The 22,294-nt window shown below is 38.1% G+C and overlaps 1 protein-coding gene across 1 annotated transcript in view; it reads right to left on the reverse strand.

Moving 5' to 3' along the window:
* The window catches only part of CDH23 (cadherin related 23), a 1,210,211-nt gene that overhangs the window by 315,782 nt on the left and 872,135 nt on the right, over positions 1-22,294 (reverse strand). Inside the window, exons 28-31 of the mRNA XM_053692025.1 lie at positions 12,414-12,474; positions 9,589-9,737; positions 8,695-8,830; positions 6,639-7,027 (exon numbers count right to left, since the gene is read on the reverse strand). Of these exons, the coding sequence (XP_053548000.1) occupies positions 6,639-7,027; positions 8,695-8,830; positions 9,589-9,737; positions 12,414-12,474 (735 nt within the window). The remainder of the gene's footprint in view (positions 1-6,638; positions 7,028-8,694; positions 8,831-9,588; positions 9,738-12,413; positions 12,475-22,294) is intronic.

Here is a 22,294-nt window from a genome sequence, read left to right on the forward strand (position 1 = left end):
AGGTTTTTTTAAGGGGGGATAGGGTGGGTTTTAGAGTAGGGGTGTGTGTGTGGTGGGTTGTAATGGGGGGGTTGTACTTTTTTTTACAGGAAAAAGAGCTGATTACTTTGGGGCAATGCCCCGCAAAAGGCCCTTTTAAGGGCTGGTAATAGAGCTGATTACTTTTGTAATTTAGTTTAGGGTAGGGACATTTTTTTATTTTGGGGGGCTTTGTTATTTTATTAGGGGGCTTAGATTAGGTGTAATTAGCTTAAAATTCTTGAAATCTTTTTTTATTTTTTGTAATTTAGTGTTTTTTTTTGTAATATAGTTTAGTGTATTTAATTATATTTTAGTTTAGATAATTGTAGATTATTTAATTAATTTATTGATAGTGTAGGTGTATTTGTAACTTAGGTTAGGATTTATTTTACAGATAATTTGGTAATTATTTTAACTAGGTAGCTGTTAAATAGTTATTAACTATTTAATAGCTATTGTACCTAGTTAAAATAAATACCAAGTTACCTGTAAAAAATATATAAACCCTAAAATAGCTACAATGTAATTATTAATTATATTGTAGCTATCTTAGGGTTTATTTTATAGGTAAGTATTTAGATTTAAATAGGAATATTTTAGTTAATATTATTAATATTATTTAGATTTATTTTAATAATAATTACGTTAGGGGGTGTTAGGGTTAGACTTAGGTTTAGTGGTTAATATATTTAATATAGGTGGCGGCGGTGTAGGGGAATTAGATTAGGGGTTAATAATTTTAATATAGGTGGTGGCAGTTGTCCTTGCTGATTGGTGGATAAATTCATCCACCAAAAAAAAAGTGCTATCCAGAGTTCTGAACCCCAAAAAAAGCTTAGATGCCTTCTTATTCAAATAAAGATAGCAAGAGAACAAAGAAAAATTGATAATAGGAGTATATTAGAAAGTTTCTTAACCCCTTAGTGACCAGAGCACTTTTCCATTTTCTGTCCGTTTGGGACCAAGGCTATTTTTACATTTTTGCGGTGTTTGTGTTTAGCTGTAATTTTCTTCTTACTCATTTACTGTACCCACACATATTATATACTGTTTTTCTCGCCATTAAATGGACTTTCTAAAGATACCATTATTTTCATCATATCTTATAATTTAAAAAAATGATAAAATATGAGGAAAAATTGAAAAAAACACACTTTTTCTAAATTTGACCCCCAAAATCTGTTACATATCTAAAACCACCAAAAAACACCCATGCTAAATAGTTTCTAAATTTTGTCCTGAGTTTAGAAATACCCAATGTTTACATGTTCTTTGCTTTTTTTGCAAGTTATAGGGCCATAAATACAAGTAGCACTTTGCTATTTCCAAACCATTTTTTTCCAAAATTAGCGCTAGTTACATTAGAACACTGATATCTTTCAGGAATCCCTGAATATCCCTTGACATGTATATATTTTTTTTTTAGTAGACATCCCAAAGTATTGATCTAGGCCAATTTTGGTATATTTCATACCACCATTTTACCGCCAAATGCGATCAAATACAAATAATTGTTCACTTTTTCACAAATTTTTTCACAAACTTTAGGTTTCTCACTGAAATCATTTACAAACAGCTTGTGCAATTATGGCATAAATGGTTGTAAATTCTTCTCTGGGATCCCCTTTGTTCAGAAATAGCACACATATATGGCTTTGGCGTTGCTTTTTGGTAATTAGAAGGCCGCTAAATGCCACTGCGCACCACAAGTGTATCATGCCCAGCAGTTAAGGGGTTAATTAGGGAGCTTTTAGGGAGCTTGTAGGGTTAATTTTAGCTTTAGTGTAGTGTAGTAGACAACCCCAAGTATTGATCTAGGCACATTTTGGTATATTTCATGCCACCATTTCACCGCCAAATGCGATCAAATTAAAAAAAAACGTAAAATTTTTCACAATTTTAGGTTTCTCACTGAAATCATTTACAAACAGCTTGTGCAATTATGGCACAAATGGTTGTAAATGCTTGTCTGGGATCCCCTTTGTTCAGAAATAGCAGACATATATGACTTTGGCGTTGCTTTCTGGTAATTAGAAGGCCACTAAATCCTGTTGCGCCTCACACGTGTATTATGGCTAGCAGTGAAAGGGTTAATTAGGGAGTTTGTAGTGAGCTTGCAGGGTTAATTTTAGCTTTAGTGTAGAGATCAGCCTCCCATCTGACACATCCCACCCCCTGATCCCTCCCAAACAGCTCCCTTCCCTCCCCCACCCCACAATTTACATATGCTACTGTGTAGGATCCCCCCCTTAGCCCCCAACCTCCCTGATCCCCCCCAAAACCGCTCTCTAACCCTCCCCTCTGCCTTATTGGGGGCCATCTTGGGTACTGGCAGCTGTCTGCCAGTACCCTGTTTACAATAAAAAGTGCTTTTTTTTCCTTTGGTTTTTTTTTTCTGTAGTGTAGCTTCCCCCCCCCCCACCCCCCACAGACAAACCCCCACCACCTTGCTGATTATTTACATTTTCAATATTTTTTATCTTTTTATTTTCACATTTTCTGCAGTGTAGCGGTTCCCACCCGCTCCCTCCCCGTGCACGCGCCCGCCCCCACCCTCCCGTGCACGCGCGCGCGCGCCCGTGCGCGCCCCCAGCCACCCCCGCCCACGATCCCGCCCCCCTTCACATCCACATGGCCATCGATGGCCGCCACCCGCCTCCCGGTCCGGCTCCCACCCACCAACGCAGGTAGCCACCGATCTCCGGTGCAGAGAGGGCCACAGAGTGGCTCTCTCTGCACCGGATTACTTAAAAAGGTTATTGCAGGATGCCTCCATATCGAGGCATCACTGCAATAACCGGAAAGCAGCTGGAAGCGAGCAGGATCGCTTCCAGCTGCTTTCCACACTGAGGACGTGCAGGGTACGTTCTCAGGCATTAACTGCCTTTTTTCTGAGGACGTACCCTGCACGTCCTCAGTCGTTAAGGGGTTAAAATGGCATGCTCTATATGAATCACAAAATTAAAAAATAGGGTTCAGTGTCCCTTTAAGTGTGTAGATGTGTGTGTATGAGTGTGCGTATCTCTTTACATGTTTCTTTCACATGTTTGTGTGTGTGTGTATATATATATATTTATATATATATATATATGTAAGTGTGTGTTTGTATTTAAGTGTGCAGATGTGTGTGTGTGTGTGTTTGTGTGTATGAGTAAACTTATCTCTTTACATGTTTCTTTTACATATTTGTGTGTGTATGCTTCTATTGTTGATGTGTGTTGTGTGTATGCTTTTATTGTTTGATGTGTGTTGTGTGTATGCTTCTATTGTTTGATGTGTGTTGTGTGTGTGCTTCTATTTGATGTGTGTTGCGTGTGTGTGCTTCTATTTGATGTGCGTTGCGTGTGTGTGCTTCTATTGTTTGATGTGTGTTGTGTGTATTCTTTTATTGTTTGATGTGTGTTGTGTGTATGCTTCTGTTGTTTGATGTGTGTTGTGTGTGTGCTTCTATTTGATGTGTGTTGCGTGTGTGTGCTTCTATTTGATGTGCGTTGCGTGTGTGTGCTTCTATTGTTTGGTGTGTGTTGTGTGTGTGTGCTTCTATTTGATGTGTGTTGCGTGTGTATGCTATTGTTTGATGTGTGTTGTGTGTGTGCTTCTATTTGATGTGTGTTGCGTGTGTATGCTATTGTTTGATGTGTGTTGCGTGTGTGTGCTTCTATTTGATGTGTGTTGTGTGTGTGTGCTTCTATTTGATGTGCGTTGCGTGTGTATGCTATTGTTTGATGTGTGTTGTGTGTGTGCTTCTATTTGATGTGCGTTGCATGTGTGTCTATCTCTGTGTGTTTTTGTTTGGTTGTATTTTCATATGTGTTTTTATGTATGAGTAAACTTATCTCTTTACATGTTTCTTTCACATGTTTGTGTGTGTGTGCTTCTATTGTTTGATGTGTGTTGCGTGTGTGTCTATCGCTGTGTGTTTGTGTGTTTTTGTTTGGTTGTATTTTCATGTGTGTTTGAGTGCTTGTGTGTCTGTGTATTCTCACGTGTGTTTTTGCTTTCTAGTTGTGTACAAACGATTATTTTGCTACACAATATGCCAATGAGCAGAGTAGCTTAAACCATTGTATTGCTGTTATCAGTATAAAACATGCTGAGGTTTCACTACGAGGTTTTCCGAGGAAGAAAAAAACGAACAAGCAAATCAAAAAAATATAAACTAATTATTTCTTATGTGACCATAATGTACATAGAAACAATTATACATAAATAATAATACAACTGTGTATAATTAGGTACTTCACTTCTCAAGTACTAAAGTGAGTTTAATTATATTTAATATCTACTTTACACATGGACAAAAAAATGCCTAAAAGAAGAAACAGACTAAGTTCTTAACATAGGATCCTAGCTAATGAGCCAGATAAGTGATCTTAAGATCATGCATTGAATAAGCTAATAAATAGAGCACATTAAAGCATATTTTTATTATTTTGGAAAATCGTTTTCTATAGTTCTATAAATAATTATTCATGGGCCACAATACAAAGATAAATGCTTTATTAGTTCAAGAGAATTTAGCCTAGGACAACTGTTTTTAGTGGGACTAACAGTGTGTTTGCTCAGTTCAGCACTGGTCCTCAAGTATACTATCTAATTTGAAATTTTACACGGCATAAAGCTTGCACAAAGTGGCTGCAGAGGCAATGTATCTGATATAAAGTTATTATGTCACTTAGTTGGCTTGAGTGTGCTGCAAACGTTATGCATCTAACATGGGCGTATTGTTGATTAGGGTTGGCTGCAGGGCTCATGCATCGGATCTAATGTCGCATAAGGCCACACAGCCTTCACAAAGAGGTATGAGTCACGCGTCTGATCTGATGTCTCATGTGGCTACACAGCCTTCACAAAGAGGTATGAGTAACACGTCTGATCTGATGTCTCATATGGCTACGCATCCTTCACAAAGAAGTATGGGACATGCAACTGATCTAATGTATCATGTGGCTACACAGATTTCACAAAGAGGTACAGGTCATGCATCTGATCTGATGTGCCATGTGGCTATGGAGACTTCACAAAGATGTATTAGGCATGCATCTGATCTGATGTCTCATGGGGCTACACATCCTTCACAAAGAGGTTTGGAGCATGCATCTGATCTAATATTTCATGTGACTACAGAGACTTCACAAAGAGGTACTGAGCATGCATCAGATCTGATTTTTCATGGGGCTACACATCCTTTTACAGAGAGGTAGGGAGCATGCATCTGATCTAATATCTCATATGGCTAAACAGCCTTCATGAATAGGTAAGAGCATGCATCTGATCAGATGTCTCATGTGGCTACACAGCCTTAACAAATAGGTATGGGGCATACATCTGATGTCTCATGTAGCTACTCATCCTTTCCTTCATGAAAAGGTAAGGGCATGCATCAGATCTAATGTCTCATGTGGCTACACAGACTTCACAGAGATGTACTGGGCATGCATCTGATCTAATTTCTTATGTGGCTACACGTGCTTCACAAAGAGGTACTGGGCATGCATCTGACCTAATGTATCATGTGCCTAAACAGACTTCACAAAGAGGTACAAGGCATGCATCTGATCTAATGTCTCTTGTGGCTAAACAGACTTCACAAAGAGGTACTGGGCATGCATCTGATCTAATGTCTCATGTGGCTACACAGACTTCACAAAGAGGTACTAGGCATGCATCAGATCTAAGGTCTCATGTGGATACACAGACTTCACAAAGAGGTACTGGGCATGCATCTGATCTAATGTCTCATGTGGCTACACAGACTTTACAAAGAGGTACTAGGCATGCATCTGATCTAATGTCTCATGTGGATACACAGACTTCACAAAGAGGTACTAGGCATGCATAAGATCTAATGTCTCATGTGGATACACAGACTTCACAAAGAGGTACTGGGTATGCATCTGATCTAATGTCTCATGTAGCTACACATCCTTCACAAAGAGGTATGGAGCATGCATCTGATCTGATGTCTCATGTAGCTACACATGCTTCCCAAAGAGGTATGGGGAATGCATCTGACCTGATGTCTCATGTAGCTACACATCCTTCAGAAAGAGGTATGGGGAATGCATCTGATCTAATGTATCACGTGGCTACACAGCCTTAAGAAAGAGGTATGGGTCATACAACTGATATCTCATGTAGCTACACAGCCTTCACGAATAGGTAAGGGCATGCATCAGATCTAATGTCTCATGTGACTACACAGACTTTACAAAGAGGTACTTAGCATGCATCTGATCTGATGTCTCATGTAGCTACACATCCTTCAGAAAGAGGTATGGGGGATTCATCTGATCTAATGTCTCATGTGGCCACACAGATGGAACACAGGGATCTGAGTTCATATAAAAAGGGTGTAGGGACTGGGATATGATCTGAGGTCTCACATGGTTAAAAAGCACAGTATAAAATATACAAATATATAATGTAATATATATTATATACTATTAAAAACTGTATATATATGATTAAAAATATATGTAAAATAAATAATATATAGATATATAGATTTTGAGATATTTAAATTAAATATATATATTTCATACTATATTAAACTTTTAGAACATGTTTCATTTGTTATAGTATTATTATGTTTTGTTTAATGCAAACAAACTCACCGTAATTCCATCAATTTTGAAAAGGGCCAGTGCTTGAGCGTTTGTGTTCTGGTCAAACCTGTAAGTTAGCTGGTTCAGGTTATCGATTGACCGTGCTTGTACCCGCAAAACTTCTGTTCCTGTTGCAATATTCTCAAATATCACCGCTTCATATGCTGCGTTTGAAAACTGAACTATTTCGTCTGGTTCATTCATTAATGTGACATAAATTGTGCAGAAGCCGCGGTTGTATGGAGGTGCTTGGTCAGTGGCAGATACATTCATGTAGTAACTGATTTTAGTTTCATAGTCTAGGTAATTGATGGTGGTCAGTAAACCAGTGCTTCCGTCAATCTCAAATTTTTCATCTGAGCCAGATATAATCTTGTAGATCACCATCCCCCCATCACCTGTGTGGGATCACAAAAGGTCACAGGTTAAAGTCCCTATTAACTGCAGTCATCTTATAAAGGTTTACAAAAACTCTTTTTTGGAGCGAATCAGAGTGGGGGGTTGCAGGTTAATGTAGGCTGAGGGATGATGTAATTTAGATTGTGGGGACATATAAATAAGATGAGGTGAATGGATGGCTTGTACCCTCTTATTTTCCCCACTCTTCTAGTATCCACAGAAATGCAGATCATCAAAACTGTGACATTGTGACTTGCTACTACAGAAAAGACACACCCCATGTGCCCAGCATCACATGATCATCTTATCACACTGTATGGTGCAGATTTAGCCAACAGGGGTACAAATGCCAGGAGGTTAAGAAAGGAGTTAGGACCACTAATGTACTGGGTGGGTGGAAGGTAAATCCCAATATGGGTTGTATGAACTGAATTTAATGTAACTAACTAATACCAGAGACGTAATTATTCCAAGTGAAATGCCAAGAAATAGTTTAGCAGTGAGGGCAGACGTGACTCAAATGAAAATTGTAGCGGTGGAACCTGCTTCATTAGGGTAGGAGAGGCCTCTAAATTACACAAAATCCTAAAACAGTAAATTATTTTCTCACTACACAGATGTTAATTGTTTTTCTTGGGCCGGTTTAATGATACAGTGGGGGGGGGGAGCTAGTACAAATAATTAGACATCTTAGTTAAACTATGTTTAACTAATCCAAAAATGACGTGCTCTTTGTAACTTTGGCATTAATGATGCTAGCAAAGCGGTAACCACATAGAAAACATCCCACTAAGCTTTGCAGATTACAAGGTAGTGTTGGTAATTTGGCATTTGAATACCTCTTAACTTTCTAAAGTGTCTCTTCTGTAAAAATGTGTAAGATAAAAAGTATCTTTGTTGGCAGGAAACAAGTTTTACTTTGAGACAAAAGAAAATGACACTAAAGTGAGATCATTTATGGATGAGATTGGAAATCATTGAGAACTTTAGTGTTTTCTGAAACAGGAAGAGACACCAGAATGTTTAATGGTTAGTTTAGTGTAAAATCAATACAAGTTTGTGTTTGTAAAAAATATGCTATTTTCAATAAGGAGATAATCAATGGAATAAAAGCTCTTTTGCTCAACTCTAGTTTTTAGACATGTGCGTTTCGTTTCGTACGAATTTCTTAAATTCGGAAATTTGGATCAATTCGAATTTCCAAAATACGGTAGTACCGAATCTACCGAATAAATCCGAATTAGTTCGGATTTATTCGTTACATTCGGATGGCCATGGATTACACTAGTATTGTACAGTATATTAGGTTATATCACTCTGCTATGGGTTACACCTAATATACAGTACATAATACTAGTCTAATACACAGCATATCCCACCTAACACATACCGAAAAATACTGAAATTCCAAATTTCCGAATCGAACCAAACCGAATACAGACGAATTTATTTGAATCCGAATGAATCCGAAACGAATTCATTCGAATATTTCCGAATTCGAATCGATCTGAACTGAAATTAGAAAACATCCGAATCGATCCGAACCGAAGTCTACTATTTTTATTTATATTTGCTTGGGTTGAACAAGGCGGCATTATGCACTAATGTATGTCTAGAATATTATCATAATGGTGATTAAATGAATAGATAAAGAGAAATACAGTACCTGTGTCTCTGTCTGTAGCACGAACAACAATGACAGAGGTCCCAATACCCACCGTCTCTCTCAGTCCCAAGCGACTGTATTGCTGTTGTGTGAAAACGGGCAGCTCATCGTTAACATCTTCAACGTAGACAATGACCTGATGAAAGGACCACAGATAACGAAACAGTGTTATAGTGGGGTTTTAGGGCATATATCGGAATCAGCTTCATACAACTGGAATAAACCCAGATGCTCAGAATTATCTGCAGTATTACTCGTGCTGGGTCATTTTTTCAGGCACAATTGCTTTTCACATATTGGAATACCTGCCCTCACGGCATATGTACATATGCTGCAAAAAAAAACCCAGTAATAACTTTTACTAGAAGCATTTTTTCTAATAGAAAAATATTGCAAAATGCTTTTATTTAAAACTTAAATGCAGCCATGCACATTTCAATGTTGACCTTTCTATCCCTTTAAGAAAGATGATTTGGCACAACAAATTCTAAAATATTGCTACTAAATTTGGAACTGATTTTATGGCACTTTCATCTTAAGGGAAATGTATAGAGTCCTTACGTGGGACTTTTAACACCGCCCCCTACTTATGCTATTTATTCCTTGTCCAGCCATTCAGAAGGTGGCATCAGCTGAGCAGTTCCGCCCTCTAGCCGGTTGATGCAACCTCTGATTGGCTGCACAATGGAGAGCTGTGTAAAAAAGAAAAAAACAGCCTGGGTGGAGGGGCCGGACTATTAGGCTCATTAAGTGATGCTTGCTTTTTAATAAACAAAACATACAACATAAAATGTATATTTTTCCCCACTATAGCAAGTAATGGCTTCATATTAATATCTCTATAACCAGTGACTGTATTGCAACATGAACTGGAACCATCTTCTATCTTCTTACCCTCACAGAACTTCTCATTGGACCTTGATCACCGTTATAAGCTTCTACCACTAGGACATGGGAAGAGTTGGTTTCTCTGTCAAGTGGCGTGGCACCACGCATAATGAGACCAGTGCTGACATCAATGCGGAAATTGTTTCTGCTATTTCCTGTTAGTGAAAAAAAAAAATATATATAAAATATATATATATATATATATTGTACATGTCATGTATTGTATTAAAGGATTGTAGTTAGTATAGAATATTGTGGCCTTCATATACATTTATATATGGATTTATATATAATATGGATAGATAGATTTTTTATATACTTAGGTATGCTTTCAACAAAGTATACCAAAAAAACAAAGCAAATAAGATAATAGAAGAAAAGGAGACAGTTATTTAACCCCTTAATGACCACAATGTGCCCTGTATGTCACTGGTCGTTAAGGGTTTTTTCCGGACATAATAGCACAAGTCTAGCATGAACACGCTATTAATGTCCTCCCTCCAGCAGGCTTGGTGGAATAGAGCAGTCTCAATACTGGTGGCAAGACCGCGATATAAAACAATCAAGTCCCAAAAAAAGGCCAGTGACATACAGGGTACGTCGCTGGTCCTTAAGGGGTTAAAGTTGCATGCTCTATCTAAATCATGAAAGTTTAATTTTGAATCTACTATCCCTTTAACTTCCACGTCTGTTTAATTTTTACTGTCTTCTATTTTGTAACATCTGCGTCTGAATTTAATTCCTAATAACTTACAACGCAATAAGTTACTTTTTAATAAATCATTTCTTTATATTACAAGTGAGGTTAAAATGTACGGAATAAAATAGTGCATTTCACAAGTAATCGGAATAACGTACATTTATTACAAGCTGGGCGTTTTTACTGAACCAGTCATAATAGTCTAGTGATGCAGACGCCGAAATAAGAGCATTGCAGTAAGTAGTGATACCTTTTATTGGACTTATAATGCAATTTAAAAGACACGATTTTAAAAGTGTAATCTTCTCTTCAGATTAGAAATAATATGACTGAAGAAGCGAGGAAGCCCTTGAAAACCTGTCTTTGGATAAGCATTACATGTCCAGTAAATCATATCACTACTTCCTGCAATACCTTTGACCATTTGCTATATATAGTAAGGGAATATACTACAGATTATGTAGAGGAAAATAGAAATCTCCATTTAAACAAATTGTGAAAAGCGGAAAACAATAATGTTTTGTTTTGTATATTCAGAGAACAAGTAAGTTTACTAAAATGTGCTCTTTGTGCAGACAAAATAAGAAATTATCAGTAAAGCTTAAAGGGACATGAAACCCTTCATTTTTATTATTTTTCATGATTTAAATAGAGAAAGTGATTTTAAACAACTTTCCAATTTACTTCTTTTATGCAATTTGCTTCATTCTCTTGTTATCCTTTTTTTAAGTAGCAACAATGCGCTACTGGGAGCTATCTGAAGACATCTGGTGAACCAATGAAAAGAAGCATTTCTGTGCAGCCACCAATCAGCAGTTAGCTCCCAGTTATGCATTGCTGCTCCAGAGTCTACCTAGATATGCTTTTCAACTAAAAAGATCAAGAGAATGAAACATTTTGGGTTTCATATTCCTTTAAAAGGACACTGAACCCAATTTTTTTTCTTTCGTGATTCAGATAGAGCAGCAATTTTAAGCAACTTTCTAATTTACTCCTATTATCAATTTTTCTTCGTTCACTTGCTATCTTTATTTGAAAAAGAAGGCATCTAAGCTTTTTTCTTGGTTCAGAACTCTGGACAGCAGTTTTTTATTGGTGGATGAATTTATCCACCAATCAGCAAGGACAAACCAGGTTGTTCACCAAAAATGGGCAGGCATCTAAAATTACATTCTTGCATTTCAAATAAAGAAACCGAGAGAATGACAAAAATTTGATAAAAGGAGTAAGTTAAAAAGTTGCTTAAAATGTCATGCTCTATCTAAATCACAAAAGAAAAAAATTGGGTTTAGTATCCCTTTAAGCCTGCACTTTTTACCCCAATGGCTCCCCAAAAAAGAACCACAATATCTTACCTAGCAAATGTAAAGGAACACATTGAGATAGTACTATAAAATGTTTAATAACGTGCAGCAAAACACTTTGCATTATATTTTCATACATTATTGATTTTGTCCTATTTTACTGTATTCTAATTGCAAAAATTGTGGACTTTCCAACTTTTGTTAAATGTGGAAGTACAGACTCCAGACTCAACACTTCTATATTCCACACAGTGATTGTTTGCACACTCTAGTGACCCATCGCTAAAATTCTCTAGTTGTTCTCAGCAGAGAAGGAATTCTAGGTTACAACATGGTGGTGCCGATTGCTTTATGGACACTAAAACTTCACACTTATCTTTTTTTAATTTTTAAACAACTAAATGTATGGAGCTTGATGCCCCTGTTTCCGTGTGAGCCTTCAGGCTCGCCAGAAACAGAAGTTATGAAGCAGCGATCTAAAGACCGCTGCTCCATAACCTGTCCGCCTGCTCTGAGGCCGTGGACAGAAATCAACCCGATCGAATATGATCGGGTTGATTGACACCTCCTGCTAGCGGCTGATTGGCCGCAAATCTGCAGGGGGTGGCATTGCACCAACAGTTCACAAGAACTGCTGGTGCAATGATAAATGGCGACAGCGTATGCGATGTGCGGCGGACATGATAAGCTACATTGTATCATGTCCGCTCGCACTATGTTAAATATTCCCCATAGTATGCATTGGTGGAGGCCTGTGTCCTGCACATTTCCTACCCCATAACGATAAGTCTATACTTTGACAAAAGTTGCAGGGTCTGGGTACTTACCACTGACAATCCGATACCAGACTCTCCCGTTGTCTCCTTCATCGTCATCAGTAGCATCCAGCTGTAACGACACAAGAACAAATGGATCAGTTTAGAATAAGCATTTGTTTGCTTTGGACTGCAGCCTCCCACAAACTGAGATCTCGTATCATTTGGTATCATATTCATTTTAAATGTCACATCCACTTTATACACAAGAAAATAAAAGTGCTTTAGAAATACAATGTATTTGTTTAGCCCTATTTATAGGTAAATTGTGCTGTATAAATATGACACCACCGCTTTTATGCTGCCGTGTTTGTTATTACAATTATTGTTACAATTGTAATAAAATGATTCTCCAACCAAAAGCAACAATAACAAAAATCATACAGCATTATGTTACTCTGTACATAGTGTCAGAAAGCACCAGTAAAGCTGTCAACAGAGGAATTCAAATGTGCATTAGTTTGTAACAATCTGCGCAGCAGAGCGAGTGAGCTAGACACCTAAAATCTTCATGTTGAAAACAAAGTGATTGGTTGTTAAAGGGACACAGACTTCAAACTACAATGGGGCATTTTTAAATTGTATAGGTATTTTTATTTACAAAATTAAAGGGACAGTCTAGTCCAAAACAAACTTTCATTATTCAGATAGGGCATGTCATTTTAAACAATTTTCCAATTTACTTCTAGCACCAATTTTGCTTTTGTTCTCTTGGTATTCTTAGTTGAAAGCTAAATCTAGGAGATTTATATGCTAATTTCTAAGCCCTTGAAGGCCGCCTCTTATCTCAGGGCATTTTGACAGTTTTTCACCACTAGAGGGCGCTAGTTTGTGTGTGCCATATAGATAACACTGTGCTCCACACTGTGGAGTTCCTAGGAGCCAGCACTGATTGGCTAAAGTGCAAGTCTGTCAAAAGAACTGAAATAAGGGGCAGTTTGCAGAGGCTTAGATACAAGGTAATCACAGAGGTAAAAAGTATATTAACATAACTGTGTTGGTTATGCAAAACTAGAGAATGGGTAATAAAGGGATTTTCTATATTTTAAAACAATAAATTCTGGTGTAGACTGTCCCTTTATGTATTCTTCTATCAACTGGATACTTCTGTACACCCCCAACATTAATCTCAAAGCATAATGAAAAACTAAGTTACAATTCGAGAGCAACTGATGCCACGTTATTTTGTACTCTGCCTTGCACAAACGATAAAACATTATCAGGTATTACAAGTTGTTGGTTAAAATGCATTTGAACTAAAGTGACATTTTAACCAAAATATTTTTAAAGCACCAAATACGTAAATAGTGCTGTAAATGGGAGGCGCCAGAAGCGTACTCATTGCACTCGTATTGCAAGTCGTTAGTTAACAATACAAATACATTAGTACATTTTATAAACAGCTTTTTATAGTTATCACTTTCTATGGTGCATTTAAAAACACAAATGATGTATAGCAGAGAAGGTAACGACTACTTGAGCAGGTTTGTTAACTTAACATTACCCAACATGAATTTCCGAAATCTATTATCTGGCAGAAGATCGCACCTGCGCTGACAACTGCCACACGCACAATATATAAGACTTGTAATACCAGATCAAAAATGCGATGTTAATGCTCCCTACCGGTTGCATTTTTGCACGTCACTTGTAATATGGCTCTGATTGTTTATGCACTGTTCAGGTATTCAGGGTAGCTGTGAAATGCGTTGTATAAAGTCTGGTCAGATTCACTGTGGCTGTATACTGGGCTGCCCATTTAAAGTGCAAGTATTTTACTCTTTTTTACCTGCAGTATTCTATAGAATTTTAAAGGGACATAACCCCAAGAGGTTTCCAATCATTCAGAAATAACATACAATTAAAACAACTTTCCCATTTACTATAAAATGTACTTCATCTTTTTGGTATACTTTGTTGAAGAAGCAGCAATGCACTACTGAACACATCAGGTGAGCCAATGAAAAGAGGCTACTGGCTACAACTGAGCATGTGCACACGTTTACAGTGTATATGTATACTAGTCTGTGATTGGCTGATGTCTGTCACATGATACAGGGGCTGGCAAATGTAGGAAAAAATAAATGTGTCAGAAAAAAATCTACTGCTAATCTGAAATTCACAGTAAATGTTATTGCTTTGTCTTTTTATTATGCACTTGTCAGTTATGCAATTTTACATTATTTAATGGTCCGTTTAAAGGGACACTGAACCCAAAAATTTTCTTTCGTGATTCAGATTGAGCAGCAATTTTAAGCAACTTTCTAATTTAGTCCTATTATCAATTTGTCTCCGTTCTCTTGCTATCTTTATTTGAAAAAGAAGGCATCTAAGCTTTTTGTTGGTTCAGTACTCTGGACAGCAATTTTTTTATTGGTGGATGAATTTATCCACCAATCAGCAAGAACAACCCAGGTTGTTCACCAAAAATGGGCTGGCATCTAAACTTACATTCTTGCATTTCAAATAAAGATACCAAGAGAAGGAAGAAGATTTGATAATAGGAGCAAATTAGAAAGTTGCTTAAAATGTCATGCTCTGTCTGAATCACCAAAGGAAAAAAAATTGGGTTCAGTGTCCCTTTAAGTGATATGCAGCTTGTTTAATATGGAAGGTTACAATAGTTACAATTTGAGCAATTGAGTCATGTTATTTTACACTGTGAAAGTTATTGTTTTAAATAAATAATATAAACAAATGAGATAAAAACGCTGACTATTGATCTTTTTGCACTTACGCTGAGTCTGCACAGAGCACTGGGCAAATAAAAAGGCACTTGGTCAGTGCAACGCCCTAGAACCACCACCGGTCAGCGCCTTTATTGTTTGGTTTTTGTTTACCTGTTTACATCTTTACACCAGAACTCAGTTTTATGTCTGGGATATATGGAAGGAAAGCAGAAGAGGCCCCCTGAGCACTAAACCCAAGTGAGAGGTTAAATGCAGAAATAAACACACAAGGGCTGTTCCTCTTCTGTTTGAGGAAGGAATACAGGGAAGTAGGCAATAAGCAGAAGATGAAACAGTCACCCTATGTATAGTGCTGGTCACTGCTGCCCTCTAGTGGCCTCTCTAACAAACAGTCATAGTACAAAAATGTTCAGTTTGTAATTTGGAAACTAGACTGTTCTTTTAAGAATACAAAAAAAAGGAAAAACACACTTAGCTTTCTGAAAAGCATTACACAAAAATATAAAGGGTTAAGGAAAACAGATATTCATGAATATTTTAGTGAAGCTACTACTGAGGCAAATTTGAGACAATGTTTAATTTATATGCATTTAAGCACTGCATTTTATATATAAATATCTGCATAGCAAATAATGAAGCAACATTTGTAGTGTGTCATGGACACATCTCATGGAAAGCAATCACTGTGTAAAATGTTGCAGGGTCAGCCTCTGTGGGAGCAGTGGAAGAAATTAAAAAAACAAAAAAAACATTATTTTCCAGCAACAGGTTGCAGGAAAAGCAGACAAAATAAATAATGAAATGATATTACAAGTGTGAGTTGAATGTTCATTCAGATCAGCTTTTTTAGAATAGGAGAGGTATAAGAGAGAACTGTCTCACTGTGTAAATGTTTATTACTGTGCAATCCAATGGGAGATATTTATTTTATCATAACGATGTGAATCAGTTTCATATGAGAGGCTATATGAGGTGCTATATGAGAGGCTATATGAGGTGCTATATGAGGTGCTATATGAAGTGCTATATGAGGGCTATATGAGGGCTATATGAGGGCTATATGAGGTGCTATATGAGGTGCTATATGAGGGCTATATGAGGGCTATATAAGGTGCTATCTGAGGGCTATATGAGGTGCTATATGAGGGCTATATGAGGTGCTATATGAGGTGCTATATGAGGGCTATATGAGGTGCTATCTGAGGGCTATATGAGGTGCTATCTGAGGGCTATATTAGGGCTATATGAGGGCTATATGAGGGCTATATGAGGGCTATATGAGGTGCTATCTGAGGGCTATATGAGGGTTATATGAGGGCTATATGAGGTGCTATCTGAGGGCTATATGAGGTGCTATATGAGGGCTATATGAGGTGCTATATGAGGTGCTATATGAGGCTATATGAGGTGCTATCTGAGGGCTATATGAGGTGCTATATGAGGGCTATATGAGGTGCTATATGAGGGCTATATGAGGTGCTATATGAGGTGCTATATGAGAGGCTATATGAGGGCTATATGAGGTGCTATATGAGGGCTATATGAGGTGCTATATGAGGGCTATATGAGGGCTATATGAGGGCTATATGAGGTGCTATATGAGGGCTATATGAGGTGCTATATGAGGGCTATATGAGGGCTATATAAGGTGCTATATGAGGGCTATATGAGGTGCTATATGAGGGCTATATGAGGGCTATATGAGGGCTATATGAGGTGCTATATGAGGGCTATATGAGGTGCTATATGAGGGCTATATGAGAGGCTATATGAGGGATATATGAGGGCTATATGAGGGCTATATGAGGTGTTGTATGAGGGCTATATGAGGTGCTATATGAGGGCTATATGAGGGCTATATGAGAGGCTATATGAGGTGCTATATGAGGGCTGTATGAGGGCTATATGAGGGCTATATGAGGTGATGGGGGTAGTTATCAAGCTGTCAACCTCAAATACGCTGGAATTCCGCAGCGTATTTGTGGCGAGGCTGATTCGCCTTAGTTATCAAAGGCTAGAGACCGGCAAAAGTAGAATTTTGTGACGTAAACTTTGATCCGCCGGACTCAGTCCGACACAGATCGATTCTTACGTCACTCCAGATGTTCCACACACAAGTGACTACTTTTGCTAGTTATCAAAAACTAGCAGGTACGCTCGGCAATTTTACGGCCCAGCGTACCTGGTTTTCAATCCGCCACCCTGGAGGCAGCGGATCCCATAGGAATCAATGGGAGTCTGACCATAGCGAAAGTACAAGTTCGCTGCTGCCAGACATCCCATTCATTCCTATGGGAGCTGTCTACACCTAACACCCTAACATGTACCCCGAGTCTAAACACCTCTAATCTGTCCCCCCCCCTACACCGCCGCAACTAAATAAAATGATTAACCCCTAAACCGCTGCTCACGGAGCCCACCGCAAGCTACTCTATACGTATTAACCCCTAAACCGCCGCTCCCGGAGCCCACCGCCACCTACATTATACCTAGTAACCCCTTATCCTGCCCCCCCTATACCGCCGCCCTCTATAATAAAGTTATTAACCCCTATCCTGCCGATCCCGCACCTCGCCGCAAATAAATAAATAGTTTAACCCCTAAACCGCCGCTCCCTGACCCTGCCGCAACCTATATTAAATTTATTAACCCCTATCCTGCCCCCCACTACACCGCCGCCACTGTAATAAAATTATTAACCCCTAAACCTAAGTCTAACACTAACCCTAACACCCCCCTAACTTAAATATTAATTAAATAAATCTAAATAATATTTCTTTTATGAACTAAATTAATCCTATTTAAAACTAAATACTTACCTTTAAAATAAACCCTAATATAGCTACAATATAAATAATAATTATATTGTAGCTATCTTAGGATTTATTTTTATTTTACAGGCACCTTTCAATTTATTTTAACTAGGTACAATAGCTATTAAATAGTTATTAACTATTTAATAGCTTACCTAGCTAAAATAAAGAGAAATGTACCTGTAAACTAAAAACTAACCTAAGTTACAATTACACCTAACACTACACTATACTTTAATAAATTATTCCTATTTAAAACTAAATACTTACCTGTAAAATAAACTCTAAGATAGCTACAATGTAATTAATAATTACATTGTAGCTATCTTAGGATTTATATTTATTTTACAGGTAACTTTGTATTTATTATAGCTAGTTAGAATAGTTATTAAATAGTTATTAACTATTTAATAACTACCTAGCTAAAAGAAATACAAAATTACCTGTAAAATAAATCCTAACCTAAGTTACAATTAAACCTAACACTACACTATCATTACATTAATTAAATAAATTAACTACAAATAACTACAATTAAATACAATTACATAAACTAACTAAAGTACAAAAAATAAAAAAAGCTAAGTTACAAAAAATAAAAAAAATAAGTTACAAACATTTAAAAAAATATTACAACAATTTTAAGCTACTTACACCTAATCTAAGCCCCCTAATAAAATAACAACCCCCCCCAAAATAAAAAAAATGCCCTACCCTATTCTACATTAAAAAAGTTCAAAGCTCTTTTACCTTACCAGCCCTTAAAAGGGCCTTTTGTGGGGGCATGCCCCAAAGAATTCAGCTCTTTTGCCTGTAAAAGAAAAATACAACCCCCCCAACATTAAAACCCACCACCCACATACCCCTAATCTAACCCAAACCCCCCTTAAAATAACCTAACACTAATCCCCTGAAGATCATCCTACCTTGAGTCGTCTTCACTCAACCGAGCAGCGATGGAACCGAAGAGGACATCCGGAGCGGCAGAAGTGATCATCCAAGGGGCGCTGAAGAAATCTTCCATCCGATGAAGTGATCCTCCAAGCGGCGCTGAAGAAATCTTCCATCCGGGCGATGTCATCTTCCAAGAGGCGCTGAAGAAGTCTTCTATCCGGGCGAGGTCATCTTCCAAGCCGGGTCTTGAATCTTCATCCCGCCGACGTGGAACATCCTTCTTTCCCGACGGACTACCGACGAATGAAGGCTCCTTTAAGGGACGTCATCCAAGATGGCGTCCCTTCAATTTCGATTGGCTGATAGGATTCTATCAGCCAATCGGAATTAAGGTAGGAAAAATCTGATTGGCTGATTGAATCAGCCAATCAGATTCAAGTTCAATCCGATTGGCTGATCCAGTCAGTCAATCAGATTGAGCTCGCATTCTATTGGCTGTTCCGATCAGGGGATTAGTGTTAGGTTTATTTAATTAATATTTAAGTTAGGGGGGTGTTAGGGTTAATAATTTTATTACAGTGGCGGCGGTGTAGTGGGGGGCAGGATAGGGGTTAATAAATTTAATATAGGTTGCGGCGGGTTCAGGGAGCGGCGGTTTAGGGGTTAAACTATTTATTTATTTGCGGCAAGGTGCGGGATCAGCAGGATAGGGGTTAATAACTTTATTATACAGGGCGACGGTATAGGGGGGGCAGGATAGGGGTTACTAGGTATAATGTAGGTGGCAGCGGTGTCCGGGAGCGGCGGTTTAGGGGTTAATACATTTATAAGACTTGCGGCGGGGTCTAGGAGCGGCAGTTTAGGGGATAGTAACTTTATTTAGTTGCGGGGGGCTCCGGGGGCGCCGGTATAGGGGGCAGAACAGTGTAGTTTAGTGTGAGTGCTTAGTGACAGGCTAGCAAGAAAGCTGTCAAACAGCCAAAGAGCAGCGAGATCGGATGAGTGATAACTCTCACAGTCCGCTGCTCATCGCCCCGCGGCTTTTTGACAGCTTTACTTGATAACTTAGGCTAATTTTTTCAGGTCCGCGGCAACGATGTGAGGCGAGCTTAGGCGGGCGTATTGGGCCGGCGAAGGCAGGAAAGTTGACACGTTGATAACTACCCCCCGATATATGAGGGCTATATGAGGGCTGTATGAGGGCTATATGAGAGGCTATATGAGGTGCTATATGAGGTGCTATATGAGGTGCTATATGAGGGCTATATGAGGGCTATATGAGAGGCTATATGAGGTGCTATATGAGGGCTATATGAGGTGCTATATGAGGTGTTATATGAGGGCTATATGAGGGCTATATGAGAGGCTATATGAGGGCTATATGAGGTGCTATATGAGAGGCTATATGAGGGCTATATGAGGGCTATATGAGGGCTATATGAGGTGCTATATGAGGGCTATATGAGGTGCTATATGAGGGCTATATGAGGGCTGTATGAGGGCTATATGAGAGGCTATATGAGGTGCTATATGAGGTGCTATATGAGGGCTATATGAGGGCTATATGAGGGCTATATGAGGGCTATATGAGGTGCTATATGAGGGCTATATGAGGGCTTTATGAGAGGCTATACTGTAATTTTCATCTTTTCATTAATGCTGTCAGAAGTTAACCTTTTATTTCATTAATATACAGTATTTACATCTATGTAAACAGACACATATACAGATATATAAGCCATAAGACAGCTGTAGGGAGGATTCCCAGTGTTATAAATGAGTGGAAGAAATAATGTGTTATATGCAAGCAATTATGCAATAATAAAATGCTTTAACTATCGCCTAGATTTAGAGTTCTGCGTTAGCCGTCAAAACCAGCGTTAGGGGCTCCTAACGCTGGTTTTGGCCGCCCGCTGGTATTTAGAGTCAGTCAGGAAAGGGTCTAACGCTCACTTTGCAGCCGCAACTTTTCCATACCGCAGATCCCCCTACGCCATTTGCGTATCCTATCTTTTCAATGGGATCTTTCTAACGCCGGTATTTAGAGTCGTGGCTGAAGTGAGCGTTAGAAATCTAACGACAAGACTCCAGCCGCAGCAAAAAGCCAGGAGTTAAGAGCTTTCTGGGCTAACGCCGGTTCATAAAGCTCATAACTACTGTGTTCTAAAGTACACTAACACCCATAAACTACCTATGTACCCCTAAATCGAGGCCCCCCCCACATCGCCGCCACTCTAATAAATTATTTTTAACCCCTAATCTGCCGACCGTACACCGCCGCAACCTTCGTTATCCCTATGTACCCCTAATCTGCTGCCCCTAACACCGCTAGCCCCTATATTAAATTTATTAACCCCTAATCTGCCCCCCCAACGTCGCTGCCACCTACCTACAATTATTAACCCCTTATCTGCCGACCGGACCTCACCGCTACTATAATAAAGTTATTAACCCCTAATCCGCCTCACTCCCGCCTCAATAACCCTATAATAAATAGTATTAACTCCTAATCTGCCCTCCCTAACATCACCGACACCTAACTTCAAGTATTAACCCCTAATCTGCCGACCGGACCTCGCCGCTACTCTAATAAATGTATTAACCCCTAAAGCTAAGTCTAACCCTAACACTAACACCCCCCTAAGTTAAATATAATTTTTATCTAACTAAATAAATTAACTCTTATTAAATAAATTATTCCTATTTAAAGCTAAACACTTACCTGTAAAATAAACCCTAATATAGCTACAATATAAATTATAATTATATTGTAGCTATTTTAGGATTTATATTTATTTTACAGGCAACTTTTTATTTATTTTAACCAGGTACAATAGCTATTAAATAGTTAATAACTATATAATAATTACCGAGTTAAAATAATTACAAAATTACCTGTAAAATAAATCCTAACCTAAGTTACAATTAAACCTAACACTACACTGTCAATAAATTAATTAAATAAAATACCTACAATTATCTACAATTAAACCTAACACTACACTATCAATAAATTAATTACATATAAATACCTACAAATAAATACAATTAAATAAACTAACTAAAGTACAAAAAATAAAAAAAGAATTAAGTTAAAAAAATAAAAAAATAATTTACAAACATTATAAAAATATTACAACAATTTTAAGCTAATTACACCTACTCTAAGCCCCCTAATAAAATAACAAAGCCCCCCAAAATAAAAAAAATGCCCTACCCTATTCTAAAATAAAAATAGAAAAGCTCTTTTACCTTACCAGCCCTTAAAAGGGCCCTTTGCGGGGCATGCCCCAAAGAATTCTGCTCTTTTGCCTGTAAAAAAAACCATACAATACCCCCCCAACATTACTACCCAGCACCCACATACCCCTAATCTAACCCAAACCCCCCTTAAATAAACCTAACACTAAGCCCCTGAAGATCTCCCTACCTTATCTTCACCACGCTGGGTATCACCAATCCGTCCAGAAGAGGGTCCGAAATCTTCATCCAAGCC

This window comes from Bombina bombina, chromosome 9 (assembly GCF_027579735.1).
Source record: "Bombina bombina isolate aBomBom1 chromosome 9, aBomBom1.pri, whole genome shotgun sequence".
Classification (NCBI taxonomy): domain Eukaryota; kingdom Metazoa; phylum Chordata; class Amphibia; order Anura; family Bombinatoridae; genus Bombina; species Bombina bombina.